General features: G+C 44.2%; 1 protein-coding gene across 1 annotated transcript in view; it reads left to right on the forward strand.

Moving 5' to 3' along the window:
- Positions 1-9,525, forward strand: part of Cad74A (cadherin 74A) — a 30,017-nt gene extending 20,492 nt beyond the window's left edge. The window contains 9 exon segments of the mRNA XM_089737118.1: positions 1,337-1,512; positions 2,098-2,218; positions 3,462-3,628; positions 3,699-3,905; positions 4,342-4,445; positions 5,118-5,178; positions 6,003-6,163; positions 6,271-6,521; positions 8,620-9,525. Coding sequence (XP_089593244.1) covers positions 1,337-1,512; positions 2,098-2,218; positions 3,462-3,628; positions 3,699-3,905; positions 4,342-4,445; positions 5,118-5,178; positions 6,003-6,163; positions 6,271-6,521; positions 8,620-8,696 — 1,325 coding nt within the window. The 3' untranslated portion in view covers positions 8,697-9,525.
- The last annotated feature ends 2,716 nt before the right edge of the window (positions 9,526-12,241 follow it).

Here is a 12,241-nt window from a genome sequence, read left to right on the forward strand (position 1 = left end):
CAGTAACCACCATGGGACAGTGGTTCCGGAAGTGGCGAATAGACATTAACCCCACGAAAAGTACAGCGGTGCTATTCAAAAGGGGTCGCCCTCCGAATACCACTTCGAGCACCCCACTCCCCAATAGGCGCGTAAACACCTTCGCCGTTAGCCCCATCACTCTCTTTGACCAGCCCATACCGTGGGCCCCGAAGGTCAAATACCTAGGCGTCACCCTCGACAGAGGGATGGCATTCCGTCCCCACGTAAAAACGGTACGCGATCGCGCCGCGTTTATACTAGGACGACTCTACCCAATGCTTTGTAGACGAAGCAAACTGTCCCTCCGTAACAAGGTAACCCTCTACAAAACTTGCATACGCCCCGTCATGACGTATGCAAGCGTAGTGTTCGCTCACGCGGCCCGCACCAACTTGAAACCCCTTCAGGTTATACAATCCCGATTCTGCAGGATAGCCGTCGGAGCACCATGGTTCCAGAGGAACGTGGACCTCCACGATGACCTGGAGCTCGACCCCGTCAGTAAGTATCTACAGTCGGCATCGCTGCGCCACTTTGAGAAGGCGGCACGACATGAGAACCCTCTTGTCGTGGCCGCCGGAAACTACATACCCGATCCTGTAGACCGTTTGGTAAACCGTCGACGTCGCCCAAAGCACGTCATCACGGATCCTCCTGATCCATTAACGGTGCTTTTAGGAAATACAAGCACCGGTCACCGTCCTCGCCGAACCCGTCGCTTGCGACGAAGGGCTCGACGAGCGAATTAACCCACAGACACAGCCCACTGAGTTTCTCGCCGGATCTTCTCAGTGGGTCGCGCTTCCGATCCGGTGGTAGATTCTGCGAAGCACTGCTCTTGCTAGGGCGGTGTTAGCAATTCTCCGGTTTGAGCCCCGCGAGCTCACCTACACAAGCTAGGGTACGCTGAAGTAGCCTCTCAAGGTTATCAGCATAGGTAGGAAAAAAAAACAAAAAAAAAAAAAAAAAAAGAGATATGAGTTCTAAGGTCTCAGTATAGTTACAACGGCTGCCTCATCCTTCAAACCGAAACGCATTACTGCTGGCGTGGCGACATTCACGTTGTGATGTATACGGACTCCGGTCTCTACTGAACAGCAGGCGGGAATGCAGCTGGTGCACACGTCTTAAAATAAATAGGAATTCATTTATTAATCTACACATGCAAATGATTTTGTGACCCGCTTGCTGAATACCAGTGGTACAATATAATTTCAAAAACTCGTTGATGTAAAGTCATCGAAGTAAAGTAACATACGAGTCACATGAGTGAGCAGTACGAGTAATTGGTTGGCGCTGTGCTCGCTGTGGACAGAGAGGCGGACCGGTGTGCTGCGCACGCGCGGCGCGCTGGACCGCGAGCGGCGCGCGGAGTACGCGCTGGTGGTGGTGGCCGAGGACGCGGGCCGCCCGCCGCTGCGAGCCACCGCGCTGCTGCGCCTCGCCGTCGCCGACCTCGACGACCACAAGCCGCACTTCGCCAGGAACCTCGTCAGTACCATCATGATCAGCAGCATCCGCTTATATCTAATAATTAGATTGATTGTGCTCCGGTGGCGGACAGTGCGCAAACCATTCCTCAAAGCACTCCCCATGGAACATCCAGTACGCAACATGGAGAGAACCGAAGTCACTCCGAGTCCGTTCAAAATTCCAAGCGATCGGTGAATCGAAATCGATCGATTTTCGACAATCCGAACGGTCCTCTTTATCTGTGTCATATGATATAGTCCTCAACTATAATGATATATCCAGTATCTTTTTAAATTTGTAAAATTAACAAAGTAACAGAACGAGATACAACAAACCAATTTTATATCTCACAAACGTAATTACACAAAGAATGGGTATAATATTTTTGTACTCGATGATACGATATGGCTGCCGGGTGTGTGTGTTGCTTGTTACGAACTCATTCATTGACACGATCAGTGGTAGACGCGCACGTGCGTACGAAGGGTGGAAGAGTCGCGATGTCGGTTGGTAGTACAACTCAGATGAATATTGACCTAGCTTGTGGCACATATGGACCACATGTTATATTACGTTGTTTTAATCCATAATGGAATTATGCAGGACGACCCTCCAGTGGTGATGTTGGTGCAAGAGGAAGTCCCAATCGGTACCGAAATCGGGAGGCTGCGAGCCATTGATGAAGACATCGAAGAAAATGCAGCGATCGACTACGCCATCATATGTACGTTAACGTTACTTCTCTTCTACTAACACCAGAACACACCAATAGTTTTTGTTTATTTAAGATCACACTTGCCAGATGTTGTCTGTTCAATATTTTAGGTATAACATACATAATTCATATTATATACATACATATTACACGTATAGTAATTATGTCGTGGTCTAAAACGATGTTCAAAAGACATCAGTAAATTCGAGTCACCTGAAAAATATACAAAATATATGTAAAAAAGAGTCGGCCTGGACCAGAAATCCCGTTCACATACCGCGCTGTCATCGAGTAACCACTGACTGCATAATTTGCTATACTGCACAAACATTTCTCAAGAGATTTCTTGGGTGGTTTTCTTCTTTTCTTTTACTGGTGGTAGGACATTTTGTGAATCCGCACGGGTAGGTACCACCGCCCTGCTTATTTCTGCCGTGAAGTAGTAATGCGTTTCGGTTTGAAGGGTAGGGCAGCCGGTGTATTTATACTGAGACCTTAGAGATCATATCTCAAGGTGGGTGGGTATTCACTTAACACCAGTTGGGCCGTGAGTTCGTCCACCCATCTAAGCAATAAAAATTCAAAATAGTTTATACAAACGGAGCTCCTCGTGGTAGAGGACAAGACGCCCGGCGCACACGGACCGAGCGGTGCTGCTGTATCGGTGTGCAAATCCCGAAGGCAGGTATCATTTTTTCTAAAGAAATACGCATTTAGCACATGCTCACGAATTACTACCACAATGAAGCTATACAACCGTTTAAAAAAATCAAACCTACAAACCTCTTCCTATTTCGACTGCGAAGCAGTAACACGTTCTGGTTAGAACGACGAACCAGTCTATACTACAATACAGTTGAGAGTTAAACCTCACGTCTCCAGCTGGGGGGTGGAATTCACGATGTGATGAGATCTTTCATTCGCCAACGTACTCTGTACTCAAAAAAATTACAATTTCTTTTTCGTGTAATGACTACTTTATAGGACTTGGAATTTCTGTATAAACTCTTCATTTTGTTTCTGATGTAGGTACCTACTTTAAGTATTATCATTAATTAAAATAGGGATTAAAGTTTACCTAATTTCTGAATAATCTATTGTGCCAAGGTCGAGTTTCATATTGTACTCAAATTTGACTTACTGATGCACCCAAACCAGTACAAGACAAAAAATCTATAAAACTGCACATAGAAGTCAGACTCAGCACGAGTCACCGCCGCTAGTGCAATCTGAGTGTAGTGTTGTGTGTCAGCGGGCAACGAGCTGGGCGCCGTGCGGGCGGAGCGGACCCACAGCAGCGAGGCGCGGCTGGTGACAGCCGCGCGGCTCGACCGGGAGCAGCTGGACCGCCTGCTCATCACCCTCAAATGTTTCAAGCACGGAACCACCCCGACACTCACCGACGCATACAACAGACTGGTGAGTGGTTCGACGATTGCACAAAGCAGGGTCCATTATATCGACGTCTCATTCAATGTGTGGTGTCCAGGATCCGTCGCAAATCCAGGTGTTGATAAAGGTGGAAGATTTGGACGACAACATACCCGAGTTCGTGGGCGGGAACGTGACGGTGGGCGTGCGGCTGAACGTGGCGCCGCACACCGCGGTGGTGACGCTGCGCGCCGCCGACGCCGACCCCGGGGCCGCCCCCCTCCGCTATCTCCTCGCCGCGGCCTCCTTCCAGTCACCTATTCAGGTAATCTCATTCAACTCCTCGAGACAATGCCAAGGCCTACGGTCTAATTATAAAAGGTATAAAATTACCTAAAAACTGTTGCAACTTATTGTTATTATTTTATCTATAGTATATTATTAATATTCTAAAGCTGATGAGTTTGTTTGTTTGAAAGTGCCAATCTCAGAAACTACTGGTCCTATTAGATTAATTTCATTAAAGAAGAATGTAAAGAGTGATTAAAAAGAAAATTCTGAACTGCGAACGTCAAGTATCTTCCTGTCCCGCCCACTGCCTGGGCTCGGCACGCCATCGCGCCATTGCGCCTAGCAATAGGGCCCGCCGTATGGACGACGCCTTATAACTATTGATATCCCATATCTGAAATCAATAATAATTAGAATTACATTTAATTGTTAAGTAATTTATTATAAAAGTACTGTCATCAATTCCACAGGAGAAGTCGTTGTCCAATGTTAGTGATGTATTTTCACTGGACAACGTGACCGGAGAGCTGAAGATCGTGCGAAACCTCATTCACTACGCGGACGGGATATTCAGGTCAGCGGGTCGTCGGTGATGCTTAGCATTATAATACCTACATATTAAGCAAAACTTGTCTAATTAGCATTTTTTGGTTTCCAGTCATCAAAAGAGAAGCGAACCCTTAAAGATGACTTTGTGGTCCGTCCGTCTGTATGTCTGTCTGTCTGTCTGTCTGTCAAGAAGCGTCACGTTAAAATGACTCCAAGCTCTTTAACATCTCCAGCAGTTAAAAATAAGACATTAATTGCACCTCTATCTACAGATAAAAAGTCATTTTTATCATTTACAATCTTACATTCACAGATTAAGCATTGGTTTGTAGAAAATGTATAGGCGAATTTTTTTTTTCATCGCATTATTATTTGTTTTTCTATAAAAGCTGTTTATGCTATTATTTCCCTCGAGCGGGCAGACAGGGCCGGCACACAGGCTTGCGGATGTTGCTGTTCCAAACCCGCGTACATAGATGCAAGCTTAGCGTCATCATACCATTCAGTGTCAAAACGTGAACTTCACAAAAACAATCTTTTGAAACAATATCTATATCTTTAAGATATTTATATTCCATATATGTATATAAAATCCATATAGCGTTTAATTATCACGAGATTTTTAAAACTATCTCCAACACACCTCTTCATCTTTAGACGCCCTCTGAAGAATTCGTTGCTGTTGGCTTTGTTTCAGGCTGCGGGTCCTGGCTTGTAATTCGGACGAGGCCGATCGTTGCGGACAGGTGTGGGTCGAGGTTAGTAGTGGTAGCCACACACCACACACTTTGAGAAGGCGGCACGACATGAGAACCCTCTTGTGGTAGCCGCTGGAAATTACATACCCGATCCTGTAAACCGAATGGTAAACAGTCGACATCGCCCAAAAAACGTCATTACGGATCCTCCTGATCCATTAACGGTGCTTTTAGATATCACAAGCACCGGTCACCGTCCTCGTCGAACCCTTCGCTTGCGACGAAAGGTTCGACGAGTAAATTAACCCACAGACACAGCCCACTAAGTTTCTCGCCGGATCTTCTCAGTGAGTCGCGTTTCCGATCCGGTCGTAGATTCTGCAAAGCACAGCTCTTGCTAGGGTTAGTGTTAGCAACGTCTTCAGGTTTGAGCCCCGTGAGCTAACCTACTAGTTAAGGTTATGCTGAAATAGCCTCTCAAGGCTATCAGCATAGGTAGGAAAAAAAAGCATTCTTAACTCAAACGAACTATAGTGCTATTCACTCAACCCGCGTCGTCTTTTTACCTAATCCTGTAGATGGTGTATCTTCGCTTCCTAAAGAAGTCCACAATACTTCATTATGGTTCAAGTGCATTAGCATAATATTATCGTTCTAACAGTGCGCGGTAAATCAAATTACTAACTTGCTTACACAATAAACAAACACCTATGCATAATAATATCGACATAGCATGAAGATAACATCCGTTTAAAGCCTTAACATTTTAGTTCCACAAGTCGGTTTAGTTCGCTACATCGGTCGACCGTCAGCGCTGTGCAGGCTTTCACTCGTTTTAAATAGTTAAACTCTATGACGTCATCGATGTGATTCGTATCGTGCAGGTGACAGTGGTTCGCGAGCGAGAGCTGCTGCGGCTGGAGGGCGCGGGCTGGTCGCGGCGGAGGCTGGGCGACCTGCAAGCTGCACTGGACGCAGTGCTGGCACCCCGAGCTCTTCGACTCCAACTGCATCTGCACGATGCCGCCGCACACACGCATCTCGGGTTAGTGCTGCTCTCGGACACTATCCACGTGGCGTCCATCTGCAAAACGGAATTCAAATCACATCGCATCACATTAAATCGGTAACGTGTGATACGTGTGCCCGCAGGCCGTGCTTCCAACTGCGCTCGGTGGAGACGGGCAGCGCCCAGACGGCGCGCGCGATGCTGGCGACGTTGCGCGCGCTGGACGCGGACGTGCGCCGCGTGCTGGAGCAGTACTCCGTGCGCAACGTGACGCGCTGCGGCCCGGCGCCCGCCCCGCCCCGCGCCGCGCACACCGCCCTCCTCGCCCTCGCCGCCGCGCTGCCCCTGGCCGCCCTCCTCACCGCCGTCACGCTGTGCTGTATGCACGATGCCGGTCAGTATTACATAATAGGGGATAAACTATGAAATTGCCGTTTTATTGTAATAGGTACTTCAAATTGACATAGGACATAGGTACATGGTTTGAGATTTTTGAGTGAAACTTTTTTCAAATGGTTTCCTTTGAGGTTCTTCTTTTGAAAAATGTGCAACATTCGATAATCGACTTTCCGATGACGCGGAATTAATGCTGCAGAAACAGCTAGCAATATCAATGTTTCGTTTGAAGAGGGGACTGCTAATGAACGCACCGTGCGATTTTGGTTTAAATGCTTTCGTGATGGATATTTTGATTTGAAGAACAAACCACGTAGAAGACGGTCCACACATGTGAATAACATTGAATTGAAAGAGATTGTGGAAGCCGATCCGAGCCAAGCTACCCAGGAATTAGCGGCATGGTTCAACGTTACCTTACCAATTGCCTCATTTGCGTCAAATCAATAAAATTAAAAAATATGAAAAATAAGTACCTCATGGTTTGACTGATCTGCAGTAAGAAACGAGTGTTGAAACTTGTGTTGCCTTGTTGGATCGATACAGAAATGAAATATTGGATCGAATTGTGACATGTGATGAAAAGTGGATTCTTTACGATAACCTTAAGCGAAAAATGCAATGGCTGACCTCAGTTCCAACGCCGCAACAGTATCCTAAAGCAAAGCTTACCAATAAAAAGGTAATGGGAACTGTTTGGTGTTCAGCATCAGGTCTCAGCATGGTGTTATTCACTATAGCTTTCTCCGAGCTGGTGAAGCAATAACGGCAAATGTCTGCTGTACCGAACTCCGAACAATGATAGCAAAACTTGCAGTGAAACAGCCCCGACTCATTAATCGATCTTCGCTATTATTGCTCCATGATAACGCGAGACCTCATACAGCACCAGAAACCGTTTTAAATCTACAGGAACTGCAATTAGATACCATTCGTCACCTTCCATATTCGCCAGACCTTGCTCCAACGGACTACCATTTTTTTCGTGATTTAGACAATTTTCTACGTGATAAAAAGGTTTCTTCTCAGGAGGCTGTACAAAATGCTTTCACACAGTTTGTAGAATCTAGATCACCAGAGCTCTATCGCAAAGGCATAAATGACCTTCCTATTAGATGGCAGCAATGTATATATTATTATTTTTTATTGCTTAGATGTGTGGACGAGCTCACAGCCCACCTGGTGTTAAGTGATTACTGGAGCCCACAGACATCTACAACGTAAATGCACCACACACCTTGAGATATAGTTCTAAGGTCTCAGTATTGTCACAACGGCTGCCCCACCCTTCAAACCGAAACGCATTACTGCTTCACGGCAGAAATAGGCGGGGTGGTGGTACCTACCCGTGCGGACTCACAAGAGGTCCTACCACCAGTGCAAGATATAGATAATAATGGTAGATATTTTGATTAAATAAATAAAAATAAAACAAAAATTAAAATTTTTCAGTACAAATCGGCAACTGCCTTTATTAACCCCTAATATTACACAACACGTTTCTTCATGTTTGGATTCATCGAATCCTGAGCGAGGCAACATCGCATGCGCACACACAGTATGGATTACAACATGGAGCCGAGCAACACGCAAAAACATGTATCTTTCTCATAGTCATTCAAGTCATATAATATTATTAAATTTATGCCTACATAATATGTATTAAAGTCTCAGCAAAAAATAAAAAACAGATTCTATTTGAAATGGCTACCTTTGTCTTTTATACAGGCCTTTAATATGTTTGGCCACGAACCTATGGATTTCCAAGGGAAATTCCGCCACTGCTTGCTCCAAAGATTTTTAAGAGACTCAATGTCGCCGTATCGTTTAGAACAAGCCATGTCCTCTAAAACTGTCCATAATTTGAAGTCTAAAAAGTTGAGGTCAGGGCTAGATGAGGGCCAGTCTTCAGCTCTTATAAATCCCGAAACGTTGATTTCAAGCCAGACTGGGGTAGTTAATGCCTTTTTACCAGGTGCAGAGTCCTGTTGGAAAGTCCACGGTATAATTTTAAAAGTGTATTGTTGAGAGGTTTCACAACATGATCCAAAAATAAAAATAAAAATGAAGACTAAAATGAATCCTTCTCTGTACAGCAAAGAAAAGTTCCCGCAAAGCCTTGGTAGGGGTTGCGCCGAGCCGCCTCTACAGCGAGCCGCTCTACTCGTCCTGACGCGCGGCGGTCGCCCCGGACTCTCGACAGGGCTAATGCGACCAACCAACCACCAACAAAATTCTCCCCGCGTGGTTCTCTTCGCCTAAGCTACGTTGATGCGTTAACTTTCAATATTCGAAATCAAAACAACCTAATGACCTCGCCAGAACATCAGCAAATACATATAATTGTATCAAACGTTTGAATCCTTAATTACGCTAGTTCATTGTTCGTTGTAATCAGCCATAATTAGTACGATATCTCTAGAGCACTGCACTGTGCGAGCTGTCGTCGCGAACTACGCGCAACTAAGGCTGCCTGTCCACCGGAGCGGAGCGAGGCAGCGGAGCGGGGAAGCGAGCGCGGGTGCGGGCGCCCGCAGTGTGAACTGACTCGTCACCTAGGCACTAAACTCCGCACCGCATTACTTTTTCGCTCCGCTCCGCTCCTGTGAACAGACACAGTACGCAACTCCGCTCCGCCTTACTCCGTTGCTCCGCTCCGCTGCCTCGCTCCGCTCCAGTGGACAGGCAGCCTAAGACTCCTCTGAGTCCTCTGACTGAGAAAATTTAACAAATATTTATGTATCTATATTTATGCACTTGCACGGTACATTAGATACGCAAACGTACATGCGTATTGATGTAGAGATTCTGATAGTTAGTGTTAATGAGTACTAGTTGTAATGAATAACTTTGGGTGGCGATGATTCTGTCCAAAACTCCGACAAAACAATGTGATATAATATGTTTATTGAAATTTTACAAATCACATTCTAAGTCATGACGAAATAATGTACATACATATATTAGTATTTACCAGATATAATAAATTATTTTTTTAAGAATACGTTTATTTTTAATATTACTAGCTGACCCGGCAGGCTTCGTAGTGCATCAATCGATAAATAAAAGATCTAAGCCTTTGTATAAAATAAACTTAAAACAAACAAAAGGAATCCGTCCGACGGGGGACACGTCAAAGGAAAAACAAAATTATTATTTTTATGTAATTCCGAGCATTTTCATATTTATCTAACTTTTAAACCCTTTCTGGACTTTCACAAATAATTCAAGTCCAAAATTAGCCAAATCGGTCCAGCCGTTCTCGAGTTTTAGCGAGACTAACGAACGGCAACTCTATACATATAGGTATTTTTACTAATTCAAGTGACGAATTCTGACGAATTCTGCGTTTTCATCAACACACTCTTGCTCCTACTTATTTGTTGTACGACATACCTTCATAATTTATAGATTTTATATTGCAGCCAAGCGCTGGAGTCAGACTGAGTCGCAGCAGCCTATCTTCTCTACCGTTCAACGTTTATACGTTTATAATAAAAATAAGTCGGGTTTTCCTTCCTGACGCTATAACTCCAGAACGCACGAACCGATTTTCACGGTTTTGCATTCGTTGGAAAGATCTCGGGCTCCGTGAGGTTTATAGCAAAGAAAATTCAGCATTCAGCATATTCATTCAGAAAAATTTCAACAGAAAAGCGGGAAAATCTTTTTTCACATACAGCGCCATCTCTGATACATAGCATGTACTACAAACCAATATTTTAAGTACCTAGATGGCGCCCGTGCGTGATACATTGTTTGACAGCTACTCATTGTTCTCTGCTCAGGGGGCTTATTCCGCCCCGACTTTAGAAAACGTCACTTTGCTGGATGTCATTTTGAAAACCAACAAAACGTTTAGAAACCTTTTGAAATAAATAACGTTTTACAACATTTTAATTTGTTACTTTATATTCTTTTTAACATAAATCGAACTAAACATATAACATAGATTATATTTATAATAATCTCAAAGCTAAGAACCCAGGAAAAATAATAAAAAGTTAAATTTCTGATCGATTAAATTCTTATTTTAAATCTAATTACTAAACGAATGTTTACCGCATGCTCATATCCTAATTTGGTTGCTGACCAAATTACATTCAAATGAAGTGGATGACATCATATCAGCTGAAATTCCTGATCCAGTCACTAATCCCCATCTACACGACATTGTGACGACACAGATGGTGCATGGACCGTGCGGTGCATTAAATCCATTATCGCCTTGCATGGCTGATGGAAAGTGCACAAAACGATATCCGCGACCGTTAGTTGCTGAAACAGTCACAGGGAACGATGGATATCCAGTTTATCGTCGGCGTTCAAAAGAAGATAATGGTCGAACTATCAAAGTTAAGTTCAAAATCAAGAGATTGAGATCGGAAATGAATTCATTGTACCATATTGCCCGCTGCTATCACGATTTTTCGAAACACATGCAAACGTTGAGAGTTGTCATTCGGCCAAATCAATCAAATATTTGTGCAAGTACGTCACAAAAGGCAGGGACATGGCTGTGTTTGGTATTGCGTCGGAAAATGCGAATGACAAAATCAGCAACTTCCAAATGGGCAGATACGTCAGTACTAATGAAGCACTGTGGCGATTATTGTCATTTCAAATTCATGAAAGATATCCAACAGTTGTACATTTAGCAGTGCATTTGGAAAATGGCCAAAGAGTTTACTTCACTGAGGCTAATGCGGCACAACGAGTTGAGAGACCACCATCGACAACATTGACTAGCTTCTTTGCAATGTGTGAAGCAGACCCATTCGCAGCGACGCTGATGTACGTTGAAATGCCCAAGTAACACTTGGAATCAATCAACAAAGAAATTCCAACGTCGCAAACAAGGAACCCCAGTTCCAGATTGGCCACAGGTGTTTTCCACTGATGCACTAGGTCGCATGTATAGCGTTCATCCTAGAAATGATGAATGTTTTTATTTGCGACTGCTGTTGGTAAATGTACGTGGACCAAAATCATTTGCGCATTTCAAAACTGTGAATGGCCACCAATGCCAAACATATCGAGAAGCATGTCAACTATTGGGTTTGCTGGAAAACGATTCTCATTGGGATTTAACACTTGCGGATTCAGTTGTTTCATCAAATGCGTACCAAATACGAACGCTGTTCGCAATTATCATCACCACATGTTTTCCTTCACAACCAATTCAGTTATGGAACAAATACAAAGACGACATATGTGAAGATATCTTGCATCGCTTGCGCATTCAAACGAATAATCCTGACATCCAAATAACCGATGAAATCTACAATGAAGGATTTATTCTGATTGAGGATCAATGCTTGACTATTGCAAACAAGCTACTAATTGAAGTAGGAATGATTGCGCCAAATCAATCGATGCACGATGCATTCAACCAAGCATTAAATCGAGAGCTGCAATACAATGTTGATACATTGCAGGAATTCGTCCGAAATAATGTGCCGTTGCTGAATGAACAGCAAAAACAAGTATACGAAACATTAATGCAGGCGGTGAACAATAATACTGGTGGTCATTCTTCCTGGACGCACCTGGAGGAACAGGGAAAACATTTGTCATTTCATTGATTTTGGCCACTATTCGATCAAGATGTGACATAGCTTTGGCGTTAGCATCATCTGGAATTGCGGCGACTCTTCTAGATGGCGGTCGTACTGCACGTTCTGCGCTTAAGTTGCTACTCAATTTAAGCACAATTGA

The sequence above is a fragment of the Bombyx mandarina genome, chromosome 22 (assembly GCF_030267445.1).
Source record: "Bombyx mandarina strain Sakado chromosome 22, ASM3026744v2".
In the NCBI taxonomy this organism is placed as follows: domain Eukaryota; kingdom Metazoa; phylum Arthropoda; class Insecta; order Lepidoptera; family Bombycidae; genus Bombyx; species Bombyx mandarina.